The 18,259-nt window shown below is 40.9% G+C and overlaps 3 protein-coding genes across 3 annotated transcripts; all 3 read right to left on the bottom strand.

Moving 5' to 3' along the window:
- Positions 1–719: 719 nt before the first annotated feature.
- LOC122417826 (uncharacterized) lies at positions 720–5,659 on the bottom strand. The gene is made up of 3 exons (XM_043431638.1): positions 5,522–5,659; positions 4,055–5,422; positions 720–2,237 (listed from the first exon to the last, which is right to left on the bottom strand). The coding sequence occupies exons 1-3, from the start codon at positions 5,609–5,611 to the stop codon at positions 1,119–1,121; spliced, it is 2,577 nt and encodes an 858-aa protein (XP_043287573.1). The 5' UTR covers positions 5,612–5,659; the 3' UTR covers positions 720–1,118.
- Positions 5,660–6,482: 823 nt separating this feature from the next.
- On the bottom strand, positions 6,483–12,256 carry LOC122418245 (venom serine carboxypeptidase-like). The gene is made up of 4 exons (XM_043432371.1): positions 11,062–12,256; positions 10,508–10,676; positions 8,986–9,169; positions 6,483–8,032 (listed from the first exon to the last, which is right to left on the bottom strand). Exons 2-4 carry the CDS (start codon positions 10,639–10,641, stop codon positions 6,917–6,919), a joined length of 1,434 nt encoding a protein of 477 aa, XP_043288306.1. The 5' UTR covers positions 10,642–10,676; positions 11,062–12,256; the 3' UTR covers positions 6,483–6,916.
- Positions 12,257–12,805: 549 nt separating this feature from the next.
- Positions 12,806–15,971, bottom strand: LOC122418439 (venom serine carboxypeptidase-like). Its single transcript, XM_043432658.1, has 2 exons — positions 15,554–15,971; positions 12,806–14,088 (listed from the first exon to the last, which is right to left on the bottom strand). Exons 1-2 carry the CDS (start codon positions 15,842–15,844, stop codon positions 12,973–12,975), a joined length of 1,407 nt encoding a protein of 468 aa, XP_043288593.1. The 5' UTR covers positions 15,845–15,971; the 3' UTR covers positions 12,806–12,972.
- Between the last annotated feature and the right edge of the window lie 2,288 nt (positions 15,972–18,259).

Genomic DNA, 18,259 nt, shown 5'->3' with positions numbered 1-18,259 from the left:
GCTCCCCGATTTGGATCAGAGTCTCCGAAAAAGCTGTATCCTCGTTTCCGAAACTTTAGGCCTCAAAGCCTCTTCTCCTCGTTATCCAAAGTTCCGTAACGGTGGAACCGTTAAGGTATAATTCATGCACGAAGCGATTTTCTTAATAAAGTCTTGAAATTTACACAGAGTTCAAATGGGTAGTCGACTGCAGGCATATCAAATTTTAAAGGCTTCGTCTTATTGGTTATTGAGATAAATGTGCTTAACTATGAAGTAAAACACACGCAGGACTGTGCGTAAAAAATCGTTTATCTTTCCATATAACGAATGAACGTTTCTTACGAAGTTAGTTCGAGACGATTGTCTTACTAGTAATAAAGATAAATTACGTTAAAATTGGTACCGAGCACTCGTGCAACCTCACATTTGCTTATTTCAGAATTTTCTTTCTTCTCGGCATCCATTTTCCTTTGTACTTTCCATTTGCGCTCTCTAATGCGATTTTTAACATAAAAAGCTACAGTATTTTAGGGAGGGACGAATGAAATTTGGGCTTCGCTCACTGTCATGGATCCCCGATTAATTAATGGCTTGTCATTTCATTCGCCGAAATAAGATAAGCTGAGAAAATTTATTTACCATTTCGAATTAATAACTCTGACATTAATTTATAGTGATAATATCTTTAATTAGGAAGTAAATATTGATCCAATTTAAACCCCCATAAAATACGATCCTTCAGGCATGATTTACCTTGAAATAGAAAAAGCCAACAAGAAGAACAACTCTATCGCTTTTTCTCGCTCCATTGCTCATTGCACAATCTTCAAACGAGACGTTTATCGGGCTAAGGACAATCCCAAAAGAGAAGGCAACTCAAGATTTTTTTTCTTACCAATACAGCATTGTTTAGGTTTATTTAAACTATTGAAAATGCGGTGTCATCACACCTTAATCGCCATTACTCCTAATAACATACGAAAAGAATTTTATTTTCCTTTAAAGTCGAAGAAAAAAGTAATAATTTTATAAGTTCATAGATTCTATTAATTAATAATTGAATAGTAAAATCACAAGATGAAGATACCACAGCGAATATTGATTTTTTGGAGGCAGTGGCCGGTCGTTGTTCATTCCTACAGCGACCCAGCGACGAAATCATTCAATATTTCGACACTCAAATCTTGATTATTTTCTAGGATCCAATTTCCAACTCGCTTTTTTACCACGAGGAAGCTGAGATTGCCACCTTTTTTTAATTCCCCTTCGTACGAACTCTTGTCATATTTTTGCAGACTGGAAGCTTCGTACTCGTCAACGCCAGCCCACTTCAGTTTGGAAACGTAATTTTGGACGTTCTTGTACGGACATATCCGGTTCTCCTTTCCATTGAGTATGAGGACTCGGTAATGATTGAGGAGTTTTTCGAGTGTTCCGGCCTGGGACCGAGTAATGTCACCCTTAAGGTGATCGAATGCACGTTTAGAAAAGTCTTCGAAGGTGCGATTGCCAACGTGAAGGATTCGACGGATGTATGAGCGGTTTAAAAACTCGGTTAATTTCTTGTAACCCCTTAAGTCCCAGGGCCCAATCGCGTTGAAGGGAAAATCAAGGGACTTGTAGTCCCCCCAGCTGCAGTTGTGTTTTTCGCGAAATTTTTGGGTGGCTTCGAAAGCCTCCTCGTGTTCATTCTTCTTTATAAAATCGTGGACTTCCGTCTCCATCGTGATAAATTCCGATTCGCACTCGTCAGTGATGATTCCGTCGTGCCGCAGTTGCTCGCCGTAGACGAGCTGCTCCAACGGATTTACGTAACCACTCGCGATCAGCATCCCTTTGAGATTCATCCTCGTCGACGAATTCGCCTTCTCATTGTACGAGTGAATCGAATGGCCGAGGGCTGGAATTAATTTACCGGCGTAATTGTCACCGACCAAGAATAAACTGTTGTTCCGGAGCTGGCGATGGAGTTTGAAAAATTGAGTCAAAGCTGTGAGCAAGTCGTTGGCGACGTCAGCATCCTTCTTCGAATAACCCTCGTCGAAATCCGTGTAACTGTAGCCGGCACCGACCGGGCTGTCTATGTAAATAAGGTGATATTTTTCGTGCCAGGACACCGATGATAACCTCCCACTTACAGAGCCATCACTCAGGTCGATGAATACCGGACCGTTAGCGTTGAACATCTTGAACATCGAGCTCGTCCCCAGTGCACCTGGGAGGTGGACAATTATGGGAGCAGTATGCGGATTATTCTGAAAAGCATAATCGGTCGTCATCACTATTTTGCAGTTTTGGGCGAGCAGACTCTTTGTGATTTTTAAAAAATCGATTTTTTAAACATTTCTCGAAAGTACGATAGCCAAAGAATATACGGAGCAAGGGAACATTCAAAATATTGGATATTATTCGCGGAGTAATCGCGTTCGTGTAGTATTCGGAAGTCACAACAATAATTTATAGTTTTCGCATTTTTTCTTTTCGGCTTTCAATGTCAATGTCCTCGAAATGTGCCAAAACATCGAAAAATCGTATGTAGAAAAAATGCCCGGGTGTGTTTACGTGTGTTTTGAAATTTTCATAAAAAAGGTGTCGACGCTCTAACTTTCGAAAATTTTAAGATTTATTGATAATTTTTGTTTTTTATAAACAGACTATCATAATAGGAAGGTTGGTATTGAATTTGGGGAATATCGGTTGAGCGGTTTAAACTTTATGATTTTTTGAATTTTACGAAAATATGAGAGTTTTTCAAAAGATCGTCTAACCGCTTGAATTTTTGGAATTTTTTTAAGATATCGTGTACAAGTCTGTACTTCCTCTGTACTTTCCAGCAAATAAGTTGTCGGAATTATTTAATTTCAATATAAACAGAAAAACGATGAGAATTGAAAGTTGCAAACTGTTTTTTTCCGATATGGCTCGTCATTCAGTTTTTTTTTTATGGATTTAAACGAAGAGATAAATTTATGTTCGTAAAAGAAGGTAGAGAAAGAAACATTATTTCCTTGTATACAAAAAAAAATGCTGCAAATGAAAATTTGCAAATTGCTTCCTCACAAGATGGTCAAGACGCACGATGCTCAAAGCTTCCTCCACGAGGAAGCCAAAATGAAAAATATAGCACCTCGCAGAGCAAGCTTTGAGCATCTTGAGGAAGCAATGTGCAAATTTATTTGGTGACGCAAATCGGGGCGCTCGAAATTTCGACTGATTGCTAACTTCTGAGAAGTCACGGTTATACAGGAAAAGCTTGTGCTCCTGCCATTTTTCCAACTTTTGTCGTTGACGTCTCTTTTAACTTTATTTTTATCGTTGCTACGGATTCCTTAAATTTTTTTTCTACCTGCGCGAGACAGTTGGTGTGAGGAATTTAGAATTATTTAGTAAACGAATTATTCAATAGAAATTTCGTGACGGTGGAATCTCCATAAGCTCCCGTATAAATTAAACGATATTTCAACTTTTAATTCTTCATCAAATGTTCGGTAATCTGACCTGGAATTGCGCCACTGCTATTTATAATAAATTATTTGCAGAATATTCGGGTTCGTGAAAGGAATACCTTTTCGAAATTTTGGCAGGTTATTCTCAGTAATATTATCGCAAGTATAAACCAAAATTTCAAAAGTTATTATTTTTATTTTTCTTCAATTTTATAAGCTATCGCAACACTGCGAAAAATGATTTTTCTTCGTAATATTTTACGCAAAATTAAATACCATTACGCGCTTTTTTATTCGATAAATAATCGAATAAAAAAATAAGCCAGTGCGCGTCTCAAGATGATGGATCAGTCGGTAATCACACCTCGAATTTTTCAAATTGAAACTCTTTGACATCGTTCGTCCGATTAAAATAATAAAAATGTCATCGTACGCAGCACGATCGCAAAAATCCGATGACATTTTTATTTTTTCGATCAGACGAACGATGTGGAAAAATGTCCTTTTCAAAATTTGCAGCTATCTCTCTCGCACTCACGCTTGTGATTACCGACTGATCCATCACCTTAAGGGACGCTTAAAGCACTTTATCAGAAGGCTCCGAAGTGGCGAAATCGGATACTCACCTTGGCGACGACGTGCCAAAAAAACAAATTCGAGTTGAATTTTTCGTTGACGTTTACGTAACCGGCGTAGCTCTCAAAGTGGAACATCATCGATTGAATAACGTCGCTTTTGTGAAGCGCGCAATAATGTCCTCCCCTTTCTAGGGCAGACGATACGGACAATGGTTTGTCGACGACTCTCAGCGTACCGTTGATAAACAACTCCAGGATACCGAGAACTAATTTTTCGTTACCAACGGAGATCAAGTGTCCAGAATTATCAAGAAGCATTTCAGTTAGCCCTTCCGCTTTCACTATGCTGCCAACGACTTTGCCCTCATCGTCTCGCCAATTAAACCTTTTTGTATCTCGATACGCGTCCCCGACGTCCCCGGATAACATCGAGAGGTAAGAGACGACGAATTTATGAGGGCAACTCAGGTCCTTCTTACCGGTTAAGATGAGAACTCGATACATGAAGAGGAGAGTCTCGAGTTTGAAGAGGTGGGACTCGGTTATGTTGTGGACGAGATTATTCTTCAGGACGGAATCATGCCGTTTGAAGGGCCTGTCACCGACGTGGAGGGCCCGAACTACGGTAGGATCTTGAATGAACTTGAATATGGAAGGGCTGAGGGGCTTTTTTATGAAATCGGATGGAACCGAGTTCCAGGGAAAATTGAAGGGAAAATCCATTGTTGTAAAATTTGCAATGATATTTTGCATCGTTTCATCCTTGAGGAATCTCTCGGCAGTATAATAAGTTTCGTTGTATCGTTTCCTCTCGAAGAAGTACGCCATTTCGGTTTCCCACTCGGTTAAGTTATCTGACAATTTAAGATATGGGAACGTATCTCTAAAGTATTGGGCGTACATGAGCTGAGTCTTTGGGTGTGTGAAGCCATTAGCGATCACTATTCCTTGCAGTTTGATTTTCTTGTCCTCGATCGGTTGGGAAAGTGATACAGTCTGAGTATTCCTGAATGCCTTTTCTTCAACGATTGCCCGGTGATTGTGCATGTGGATGTGAAATGCTACCTCAGGGATTAACTTGCCGCCGAAAGTTTCACCGGCCAGGTAAAAATCGTTACCTCGAAGTTTAGGGAAGAGTTTTAAAAATTGCTGCAAAGCTTCGCACAACCTGTTCCCGACTTGTTCCATAGTCCGTGGATAACCGGTGTCCTTCTCCGTGTAACTGAAACCCGATCCGACCGCATTGTCCAAGTAAATAACATTGTGTTCGTTGTTCCAGGATTCTTCTCGTAGCGCCAAGCTGCTGCCATCCGAGTTCACCGAGAACGGACCATTTTGGGCGAATAAAGTGAAGAGGGAAGACTCTCCAAAAGCAGACTCGATGTACGCGATCACCGGAGCGCCCACCGGATCTTTCTGCAAATATTTGCATCTTTTTTCTCCTCGTTTGAGCCTTTTTTTAAATATTGCAACCGCGCTCAAGTGAAACTCTCGAGGTCCAACAATAATTCTTACCTTCGAAGGAAAATACCAGAAGAACAAATGATTTGGATCTTCATCAGCACCGACGCTGAAGAAACCAGCGTAGCTTTTCACTTTCAGCATCCCCGGATGGTAAACGTAGGCTCGCCATTTTGCCTCACTGATTTTCCCAGCCTGTATTAAGGGCGTTAGGAGAAGCGGCCCTCCACTGGCGGCACGCTTCCCTCGCCAACTCGAGTTCGAATAACTCGATACGCTTCCGAAGGTAGCAACGAGGATTCCGAGTACCAATTTCACTCCCAAAGACCTTCCCGAGCCCATGGCTTTTCTTCTGCGTCTTTCGACTTTACACGATTTATCACTGAGCTGCTAAACTGCTTGAGAATCGGGAACTCGCTTGCAACTTTCCTCGCTCCGAATCGCCCCTCCAATCTCTGCAGCTTTTATACTTTTTGCAGCCCGCTGGAGTGGGGCGACGAAAGATGCGAGGCGTCAGCCAATTATTTTGTGGCATAAATTCAATAATTCGAGGCTACAAATCTTTTTTGGTGGATTCAAACATTTTTTTTTTTTTTTTTGCAGGCATCTCGTATTTTGGGAAGATATTTTTTCAACGCGGGGGACCCCATGATTTTCTTCTTCGCAGGAGCAAACGAAATTTATGAGTTTGTAGAACGATTCGATTGAATCGAAACGCGTGTAGAATTCTTGTAATCGGGCTTTTTCAAAACGCTCTTTTGAAATATCGTGCCGAAGGCCACGAGCATTTTGTTACTTTATTCGAAAAATTTATCGCGCGATGCATAAACATAATTAAGATTTCGTAAGACTGAGCGCAGTTTCGAGAGGTTCTACTTTTTTTCAGTTTAAATCCTTTATTCACCTGGAAAAAAGTGAGATCGATAAAGCACGCTCGTTCGATTCGCCGGATGCATGTGCGCAGATCCAGATAATTTTGAGCTCGTTTGAAAATCTTTGGAAAACAAGAAAAGCCGAGACAAACTTTCATAGAAGTAGCTTTTATTCGTTCCCTGTATAAACGCCATAAACGCTTTTTTTCTGACAATGAATTCACGTAATTCAGAGATTCTCCTTGAAATAAATTAAAATGTACGAAAAAATACTTTGCCACGAAAAAGTTCGAGATTAAATCTCGAATAAAATCTGAAATTTGGTGAAGATCGTTTTTTATAGTTTCCAGGTGAGATAATGATCGAGAATTTGGAAGGCCACGAGCTTCGCCCTCATAAAAACTCGTGAAATTCATCGATTTTCAGTTCCCCCTCGGAACTTTTAGTTTCGGATCGGAGATAAAAATGAATATTTCAGGCTCGATTATTTATATTTTCTCAGTATATATATCCTTGAAAATTAAGATTAAAAAAAGAATTCTCCGCCCCTACGGAGCGTCGAGACACGGTTCCTCGTCTAAAGGGATCCGTGAGTGAATTTCTCCAACAGTTCAAGAGTCCATTGGGGTTGATCGAGGAAGAGCAATTGTCCGGCTTTCCTGACGAGGACTTCGCTAAGGTTGCCGGCTTTTTTGACGTAACCGGCGAGATCGCCGTCGGCGGCGCGCCAGAGTTGTCTCTCAGCGGTTTTGAATTCCTCGGCTCCGGACCAGGACAATTTTTCCAGGTAATTTTGGACGGAGGAGTAAGGACAGAAGATGTCGAGTTGGCCGGTGTAGACGAGGACGCGGTAATGCTCGAGGAGGGCTGCGACGAGGTACGCCTGGGACTGGAACCTGTTGGTTTTCAGACGATCGTAAACTTTTTCGGAAAATGGAGTAAATTGTCTGGCGCCGACGTGGAGTGCGCGACGAACGTAGGGATGATCGACCCACTTGATCACGACTTCAGGCCTCATCGAAATGTTCCTTTCGAGGATGTTGGCCGTGGCCTCATACCCGGTCAAATTCCTGAAGAGAGAGGCCCCATTTCCGATCAGTTTATCGTAGACCTCGTAAGCCGCGGAGTGTTGATGATTGAGGATCAAGTCCCTGGCCTGTTTCTCGAGCTCCAGGAACTGCTCCCTGCCGTCCGCGTCGAGGAGGCCACCCGCGTAGAGATATTCGGCCCACCTGAGCTGGTTCACCGGGTCCGTGTAGCCGTTCGCGATCGCCATTCCCTTCAAATTAATCCTTTTCTCCTCCTCCACAACCCCGTTGTGCAAATGGATCGCGTACGAGACCGCTGGCACGTATTTCCCGGCGTACGACTCGCCGATCGCGAAGAAGTCGTTGGAGCGGAGCCCCGGAAAGAGCTGGAAAAACTGAACCATCGCTCTTCGCAGCTCCTCCCCGATCTGCATCTCCGTCGTTGGCAAAGCGCCCTCCCACTCCGTGAAACTGTAACCGGTCCCGACCGGGTTGTCGATGTAAATCACGTTGTGCTTGTTCGTCCAGGACTCGGCTCGCAGCTTCGGACACGTCTTCTCAGATCCGATGGAAAATGGACCGTTTAGGAAAAACAAGCTGAAGAGGGAAGTCACGCCGGGGCCACCGTGGAGGAACAGCACGACGGGAGCCCTCGCTGAATCGTGCTGCGAACATTTTTACTTTTTATGGCGTCCCTCAGCCGTCGAACTTTCCATTTTATTTCGTTTTTTTCAATTTTGACAACATACTCGCTCGATTCCCACTGACAACGTTCCAAAATCTACGATATTTCGAGCCCCCCTCCCGATTCTTTCAACTCCCAAATTCAACCACTCCCAGGCCGTTGGTACATTAAGGAGTTTCGGTACAGGCGATACAATGTTGCCATGCTAAACCATGCTAAAAGCATAAAAAATTTCAAAAAGTTCAGAATTTTATAAAATTTCGTCAACATATTCTTTAGTGCCAATATTTGACAATACTAATTTTTTAAGATTTTTCTTCTACACAGTTATCGAGTAATTGATCACTAAAGTTCACGTGTATAAGCATAGCGTTTCCATATATATAGGCATACATTCCGGGCATAAGAAATCTGCTTTAAGGAGGGTGGCTAGGGACGATACAACGTTGCCATGCTAAACCATGTAAAATACATTAAAAATTTCAAAATGATAAGAATTTAATAAAATTTGGTGAACATATTCTTTAGAGTTAAATTTGACAATACAAATTTTCAAAGATTTTTCTTCTGTACAGTTATCGAGTAATTGATCACTAAAGTTCACGTGTATAAGCATGGCGTTTCCGGGCATAAGAAATCTGCTTTAATGCGTAATTACTCGATAACTAAGCAGAAGAAAATTTTGAAAAAAATTGTGTCTTCGCACTTGATGTTGAAAAACATTATCACCAAATTTGATCAATTTCTTATCAATTTGACGAACGTAGCCACCCTCCTTAATGCGCAATTACTCGATAACTAAGTAGAAGAAAATTTTGAAAAAATTTGTGTTTTCGCACTTGATGTTGAAGAACATTATCACCAAATTTGATCAATTTATTAATATTTAGACTTTTGTACCGAAACTCCTTAATGAGAAAAATATTGTTTCACCTTAGCCGGGAAGTACCAGAAGAACAAGTTCGAATTGAAGGTCTTATCGACGGTGAAGTAGCCCGCGTAACTTTCGACGTTGCACATCAAGCGACGATTCACTCGGGCTTTCTTTCTCGCCTCGTCGACGTGGCCAGCCTCCAGGAGGGGCGTGAGGTAAAGTGCTTTTCCAGACTGGCATTCCCTGGAGGGTGTTTTTCCAGCATAAGAATAAGCAACATTCCCGAGGAAGCTTACGAGAGCGACGCGAATGAAAAGCGCCTCGAGGTCTTTTCGAAAATTCCTATTTTTCCGAACTCTTTCATCCTTTTATTCCCCGATCACTGCCAAACGCGATTTTAAGCTACACCTGCGTCTTCTCAGGCTCAGAAAATACCGGGAATGCGCGTCGGGGGAAGAAAACTCGATGAAAAATGTCATCGTCGCGTTGAGGCTTCGAATTTCGTAAACGGCTAATATTCCAAATCAAAATTCGTATTCGAATCGACCAACGTATTTTCCTCAACTTTCCATTTTTCCATCTCCTCTTTTTCCCCTTAAACATTCATTTACAACCACAACTATATATTTTCCATTTTTTGAGCCCTACGGAAAGTCTGAGCTCTTTGAACTTGAAATTTTTCACAGGTATTTCTCAACATATCGCCCTTTCCATACACCTCAAAGTTTATATCAATCATCACCAAGAATATTCTTTTTAACAATGTTTTTATAGAAAAAAAGTGTATTTTTTTTTTATTTTTTTCATTTTTTTTAGGCATATGCAAAGCCGAGTAATTTATATTTAACGAAAAAATTTGGTTTCGTTGACTTTTAAAGGAGCCGAGCTCGAGCACCTGTGGCGCCGCCATTTTCTTTTTTATTCCGATTAAAAAATGAGTCTGCACACGTTTCAACGTTAACCCTACACCTCATGTGCCTTTTTTCATACCCTCAACCTCATGACCGGGGTTTGAGCGCACCCCACTCTTTTTTTGTTTATAAATCCGGTCCTACGATGCTAAACTGACTTTATCCTACACCATTTTCTTCGTTTTTTTATAACGAAAAGAATGATGTACGATAAAACTAATTTCAATTGAATTTATATATCAAAAAATCCGTCGATAATCAGTCGATAATGTGACTCGTTAGGACGGGAGCGTAGTTTGAAGTTCGCGTGGGGTGTGCTCACACCCCAGTCATGCGTTCTAGGGTTAAGGTGATCTATCACTTGCGCGAGTGCGAGAGAGATAACTGCAAAATGGTTGCACGGTTTACTCGGACACCCTTGATTTTTTGAGAAAAATAAAAGTTACACCTTGTTCTCTGATAAAATGAGAATAGCGTGTAACTCATATTTTCTGTCAAATATCAAGCTACTCGAAATAAACCGTGCAACAGGATTTTTACCGACTGAACAAGTGACAGAGCACCTTAACATAAATCCGTAAGTATATTCGATTCGATAAATAGTCCGAATTTGTCGTAAAAAATTATTGAAAAACCTGTTGTCCGGAGGGCTTTTCACCCACAAACGCACCTGCGACGTTCTCCACGTTTTCGGCACTTGGGAAAAGCAATGCAAGGGCAGTCGGATCCTTCGTCGAGTGCGCTCGATTGACTAGCGACAAAACTCGCCAGTGCCAAGCCCCAGAGTACGCCCGATTGCCACATGTTTAAAAACGACCCAGGCCCTCGTGGAATTCGCTCTATTTAAATGGAATTAGAAAAAAATAAATTCATCAACACGAGCGCCCGAGTTTATTCGTCGGACACGAACAACTTCTTGCTCGTCTCAATTCACTTTTTATTCTGACGTACACTGCGAGTTGCAAAAAGAAGCAGAATTTTTTATATAAATATTTAAATGTTTTGATAAAAAGAAGAAGAAGAAGAAGAAGAAGAAAAAAAGAAAAGAAAAATACTTTGAGCTGAATTTAAAAAGAAATAAAATGAAATGGAAGATCGAATTTCGCGATTATTCGAGCGAGCTTTCTCGAACGAAACTCTCAACTGGCACAAATGAAGATTTCATAAAACCTGGAAAGCACGCTTTTTACCAACCACCAGTGTCCGATGTCAATTTATACTTACTGTAAAAAAACTGATGTATTCACGATGATTCGAGGCTGCGGAGTAGCAGGAGTGGACTGAAAACTATCGTATTTAAAGTGCTCGATATCTACAATTTCTGACGCGTCAACCGAGCCCAAATATTGGCTCATATTTACATCTGGCTTATCGGATAGCTGATAAGGAATAAAATAATAATTTTCAGAGCCCATTTTCATAGTTTTGGTGAGGCTTTTAATTTCGAGACGGTTTTTTAACGAAACGATAGAAGGAAAAAATATTGTGTCATTGAAAAACAAGCTGGTTAAACAGTCGATGATAAGGACGGGCTGAGGCGACGACGAACTGTAAAGTTGACCGATTAAGGCCGTCTCGGTCGGTGCTGCTGTTTCACAATCGAAATAGACAGTTGGACATTTTGAAAATTGAGGAGCTCGAAGAGACTTGGAAAAATCGAAGTTGTCTATATTGAAACGTTTCGGATCGAATTGGCAGGTCTTTACGGCCATTCGAAAAACGAATCGCGGCCTTTGGCAACTTTCGAAGGTAAAAACTTTTTTTAAATGGCCCAATAATTCCTCGGGCTTTAGCGAATCATTTTTTACGATAGAAACAACAGATGAAAAGTACCAAAGACGAAAAGATCTCAGGACGCGTGCCTGGTCACGAGACAAAAGTACTCGAAAAATCCGAATTTTATAAAAATACTTGTTTCCATTTTCAAAAGTAGAATCGCCCATCGGAGCTTCCTCGTACGTCTTTAACTCGGAAAATAATCCCGGAATTGCCCAGCTGTGCAATCTTTCCAAGTCGAAAGAAGCACTTGAATGCGTTAGAAAACTCCAATAAAATTTCGTTACGAATGTCAATCAAACTTGCCAAGTGACTATTATCGTCGAACAGAAAAAACGTCGCGTTGGAATGGAAGATATTGAGCGGGGAGGTGGGAAATTTCTGAAGAATTTTCAAGCGCTTCCCGAGAGATTTTAGATCGGATAATATTTTGGTCGAAAATAGGAGCACGTTACTCGAGCTCTTTGACAAAGCGTAGAACGAAAAAGTTTGTCGAGAGTGTAAAGTTTAAGGAGCTTCGGTACAGGCGATACAATGTTGCCATGCTAAACCATGCTAAAAGCATAAAAAATTTCAAAAAGTTCAGAATTTTATAAAATTTCGTCAACATATTCTTTAGTGCCAAATTTGACAATACAAATTTTTTAAGATTTTTCTTCTACACAGTTATCGAGTAATTGATCACTAAATTTGACGTGTATAAGCATAGCGTTTCCATATATATAGGTGTACATTCCGGGCATAAGAAATCTGCTTTAAGGAAGTTGAGGCTGTACAGTCATTTTTTTTACCCAAAAGTTATGACCTGTACACCTTTCAAAAGTTAGGCCAGTTTACAGTTTGGCAATGTTACATACACTTTAAAGAAATGTTGAGAAAAAAAGACGAAAAACTGGTGAAAGCTCAGTCGAAAACACGAACGGTTACGATCCTAGCCTCAAAAAACTGCGCGGGTAACAGATTATTATTAATATAATCTCAGCAAATCTCCTAATAAATCTGAAAAAAATTGACATTATTCAGCAAGCCATTACATGTTATTTGGCCCAAATTGTTATTGATTTTTCTCGGCAACGACGCTCCTAAACTGTCTGAAAATTGAACTGATTTTTTTTTACACTTCACTTTATAAGATGCAATCAGTTTAAAAGCGTTGACACCATTTTCATTCTAATGCCTCAACTTCCTTAATGCGTAATTACTCGATAACTAAGTAGAAGAAAATTTTGAAAAAATGAGTGTTTTCGTGCTTGATGTTGAAGAACATTATCACGAAATTTCATCAATTTCTTAACATTTAGACTTTTGTACCGAAACTGGTTAAGGTAGGGGTCGTTTTGTCTCCGGGGAAGTTAATTCCTAGAGGCTTCCGCGGGTGAATTTTTCCAGGAGTTCGAGAGTCCATTGGGGTTGATCGAGGGAGGCCAAGTGTCCGGCTTTCCTGACGAGGACTTCGCGAAGGTTGCCGGCTTTTTTGACGTAACCGGCGAGTTCGCCGTCGGCGGCGCGCCAGAGTTGTCTCTCAGCGGTTTTGAATTCCTCGGCTCCGGACCAGGCCAGCTTTTGGAGGTAGTTTTGGATGGAGGAGTAAGGACAGACGATGTCGAGGTGGCCGGTGTAGACGAGGACGCGGTAGTGCTCGAGGAGGGCGGCGACGAGGTTGGCCTGGGACTGGGTCGCGTCGTCTTTAAGGCGGTTGTAAACTCTCTCGGAATTGGGTGTGAATTCGTTGTCCCCGACGTGGAGGGCGCGTCGAACGTCGACGCGGGTGACCCAGGCGACGGCGAGGTCGAGCTCCAGCTCGTCCTCGGCGTCGAGAATGTTGTGGTAAGATTTGTAACCGGTCAGATTCGTCAGCAGAGAGTTCTCGCCCTTGACGAGCTTCGCGATGACCTCGTAAGCCGCGGAGTGTTGATGATTGAGGATCAAGTCCCTGGCCTGTTTCTCGAGCTCCAGGCACTGCTCCCTGCCGTTCGCGTCGAGGAGGCCAACCTCGTAGAGATATTCGGCCCACCTGAGCTGGTTCACCGGGTCCGTGTAGCCGTTCGCGATCGCCATTCCCTTCAAATTAATCCTTTTCTCCTCCTCCACAACCCCGTTGTACAAATGGATCGCGTACGAGACCGCTGGCACGTATTTCCCGGCGTACGACTCGCCGGTCGCGAAGAAGTCGTTGGAGCGGAGCCCCGGAAAGAGCTGGAAAAACTGAACCATCGCGCTTCGCAGCTCCTCCCCGATCTGGATCTCCGTCGTTGGCAAAGCGCCCTCCCACTCCGTGAAACTGTAACCGGTCCCGACCGGGTTGTCGATGTAAATCACGTTGTGCTTGTTCGTCCAGGACTCGGCTCGCAGCTTCAGACTCCCCGTCTCAGATCCGATGGATAATGGACCGTTTTGGAAAAACAAGCTGAAGAGGGAAGTCACGCCGGGGCCACCCTCGAGGAACAGCACGACGGGAGCATTCGCTGCATCGTCCTGAACAAAAATTTTCAGTTTTATTCTAGTCATTTTCCATTTTTCATTCGTTTTTCGTACACCATATTGAGGGTGGTGGCTAAATTCGTCAAAATTATAAGAAATTTATCAAATTTGGTGATAATGTTCTTCAATATCAAGTGCGAAGAGACACCATTTTTTTCAAAATTTTCTTCTGCTTAGTTATCGAGTAATTACGCATTAAAGTAAATTTCTTATTGAACTTTAGTGATCAATTACTCGATAGCTGTACAGAAGAAAAATCTTTAAAAATTTGTATTGTCAAATTTCGCACTAAAGAATAATGTCCACCAAATTTTATTAAATACTTATCATTTTGAAACTTTTCATGTATTTAACATGGTTTAGCATGGCAACATTGTATCGTCGCTATCCGCCCTCCTTAAAAAACCTAACCCCATGAAAAGAATTTATATTTAAAATATATTTCGTATTGTATGAAAATTATATTCCGCGTACATAAAAAATGTACTTCAAATTTCATCCATACACAAATGTATGAATAATTTTTATTTATTTATTTATTTTATTATTATTATATTATTATTTAATTTATGAATTTTATCGATGATTTTGCCAATTTCAGTATATCGATCATGCATTGTGTTGTTATTAACGATACATTTTTTTATTATATTAAATATACATTTTTAATAAACATGAAATACAATTTTTTTTTTTTCAAATTTCAATGAATATTTTTCACGTAACATAATACTATAATAATCGATCGATAATACGTTTTTTTTATATAAAACATATATTTTTTGTATTGAAATTACATTTGAATTGGAATGAGCACATATTTATCAAACACCAAACATGTATGATTAGTGCATGGAAAAATATACGTTTTTCATGTTTACGTGCTGCTTCAAGGTTACATATTAACGACTTGACGTTATCTAAAAATATATTTCATATTAAAAAAATGTATCGTTAATAAGAACACGAAAAAAATCGGCAAAATCATCGATAAAATAAATACATAATTGATACATTTGTGTGTACGAAAGTTTAAGAAAAATCTATTTTTCTTAAACAAATATAAAATATACATGTATAAGCGGAATATACTTTTCATATTTATCTTTCATGTCGAATATAAATTCTTTTGATCGGGGTACCTTCAGCCTTGTCCCAATAAATACTAAAACATTTTCTCTAATGATTGCTGTCGACGAGCGAACGGGGAACAGTTGCCTCGGTCTCGTTGACTGGCGTCTCACTTCGTTTTGAGCGTTTGAAAAAATCTGATGAAATAAATGGAGAGGCCAGGCGTCTCTGACGACTGATTGAGAGACACGAAAATTAGTGTGTTTCTGTAGAGCGAGGTAATAATTCGAGGAAAATTTTTTCGGCAGCGTTCCCGAGGCTTTCAAATAACGAAGGAGCACCTCCCGCCTCTGAAAGCGAATAAAAAACGGCTCGAAAGCGTTTTTACCTTTGCCGGAAAATACCAGAAGAAGAGATTCGAGTTGGAGAGCGGATTGACCGTGAAGTAGCCGGCGTAGCTCTCGACCCCGAGCATCCCCGGGTGGTCGACTTTCGCTTCTTCTCTCGCGGTCTCAGCCTGCCCAGCTTCCAGGAGAGGCGTGAGATAAAGCGGCTCCCCAGCCCCCGCGTCGTCCCGGCTCCCTCCCCATTTTAAATCGGAGTAGCCCGCAGCGAGCTCCAAAGTTACAGCGAGACCGACGAGCAGCACCCGCGCACCGCGTTTCCTCAGCAGACTCATTTTCTCGCCTCCCTCGACTCTCGACTTTCTGTTTTTCCAGTAGCTCGTCCCGGCGGTACCCTCTCGGAGCGACGATCCGGACGGCCCGTCTCGACCGGCTTATAAACCTGGCCGGAGTCCTTATCGGCGATCCCGTTCGGCGAGGGGGTGGTCGAGGGGTCAACGTTTCTCGGAACGCCGTGATAACTCGCCGCTCGGTAGCTTCCTCGATCGAGCGGAACCTGGCAACACGAGAAACATTATTAATGTCCATGCTGATTATTCGGGAAGAAAAAACGAGGATTTTCCAATTTTTCTAAGACTCAAAAGCCTCGGAATATTTCGAGCGAATTTTCGAATGTCGAATTCTTTCATTTTCGGTGGGAAGCACCTGGGCAAACGATCGAATTACATTTTTTACGAAATTTTCATATTTCAGTCCCCAAATTTTCGTGCTTGTTTTTTTCTTTTCTTCTCTCTCTCTCTCTTTTTTTTCCTATTTTTTCTTCATTTTAATTAGAGCACAGCAGCTATTTTATCAGCAGTTAAATTCCATCGGATTTTTATCGTTTGGTAAGAATTTGAATAACAAATAAGACTTCGGTGTGGATCGACGTCGTGGAGGAGAGAAATAAGTGCTGAATCCTCACCTGCAGGGGGGGAGATGAATGACTTTTCGTGTAATTTATGATCACGCTCAAACGCCTTTGACGATCTTAAATAAATAATGACGAAAGTTGGCTCGATGATAAAAATATTATCGTGTCGCATCCGCAAATCTTCGATCTTGACGATTTAATCGTTTATTATTCTCCGAGTGGGAATATGAGCTAAGATTAAAATGGGAATTGTTTGTTTCTTAAATAAACAAATTCTGAGTAGGAAAATATTCAATGTTTATTCAATATCCAAACTGCCTCTGATCATAATCTAATTTTCATTCGACTCCACCGCCACGGACCGAAGTATTTGCAGAACTTAACACCCTTGAGATAAAAATTTTAATAATAATCGAGATCATTTCGAGCCCAAAGATTTTTTGGTGCTGGAACAGCACGCAATAAATTTTTTATGGGTCTCTAAATTCGCTCGATCTTTACTTTCCATTTAGAATTTTCTTTCTTCTTGGCTTTTTATTAACGCACTTCTCGATCCATTTTCCTTTGTATTTTCCCTTTGCACTCTCTAAAGCGATTTCGAAAAACTACAGTATTTTAGGGAGGGACGAATAAAATTTGGGGCTCGGTCAGTGATCCCGATTAATTAAGGGCTTGTCATTCGTTGGCCAAAAGATGAGTTGAAAAAATGTATTTACCATTGAGTGATAAGACCTTTAATTATTATATCTTTATTATTAGCAAGACAATCGCGTCTTTAAGCACAGTCTTTTTTCTTTAAAGTGCATTTTTCTTCTTTAAAATTTGGGATTTCGGTCGACTAGCCATTTAAAGTCTGTGTAAATTTTCGTAAGACTTTCGTAAGAAAATCGTTTCGTGGATGAACTACCTTAATTTGGTGATCGGCGAGGGATTGTGAAAAATGATATTCGGTGAAAGACTCATTGGAAAAATGGATTGAAAAGCTGATAAAAGAATAAGAGAACGTGTTTTTTTTTTTTTCCATTTCGATCGACGAGTTTTTTCGTCTTCTAAAAGTTCTGATAACGTGAAAAGTTTTGAGAAAAATACGACGAGAAAACAGGAAAATTTAATCTGGCTTTTGAGCTCTTGGTAACAAAAGAAAAATCTCGAGTATTTAGAAAAATCGTCAAATTCTTTTGTCAGATTTTTGGCAATTTTGAGTTTTGAGATTCTGAGCAAAGCTCCAGTTCACAACGGGACGCGGAAACGAACGCATTTGTAAAGCAGGAATCCACTTTTCCGAACTCTTGTTTCGTTCCGTCGACATTTCGTGGCCAAATCTTCAACAAATGAAATTCGAGCGTACGCCGTTCCGCGCGTCATGAAAAAACGAAGAGAATCGTCTATTATTAAAGCTCGTTATCCGAGACGCGAACTTTTTAGACCGAAGATAAGATTCGAGTCGTTTTCGGGCCCGTTGTCCAGTTCGCGTTCCGAAAGATCGATCCGAAAATTGACAGTTGTTTTAACTCGATCGTTTCGCTGTTGCAGCTATAATAATTGTTCACCGAGTGATAAAACTTTTTCAATCGTCATTTCTGAAGGAATGAAAAATACCTGCGAAAATGTGTGATCGTAGAAATTTGCATTCATCGGTCGATGGTTTTGCAAAACTATCATTTTTCGTATTTTTTCACGTTAATAAAATATGCTTTAATGCAAATGTACTAACAATAAGTTTCGTTGAAGTTGGTCTGAAAGCGTTTTGAAAATTCAGCACTCATTTGACTAACGCGCAGTGGAGGAGTTGCCTTGAGGCAGATTTTTGACTTTTTCGATGAAAATTCATTTTTAC

This window comes from Venturia canescens, chromosome 11, assembly GCF_019457755.1.
Source record: "Venturia canescens isolate UGA chromosome 11, ASM1945775v1, whole genome shotgun sequence".
Classification (NCBI taxonomy): domain Eukaryota; kingdom Metazoa; phylum Arthropoda; class Insecta; order Hymenoptera; family Ichneumonidae; genus Venturia; species Venturia canescens.
This window is presented reverse-complemented; position numbering and strand designations above follow the sequence as displayed.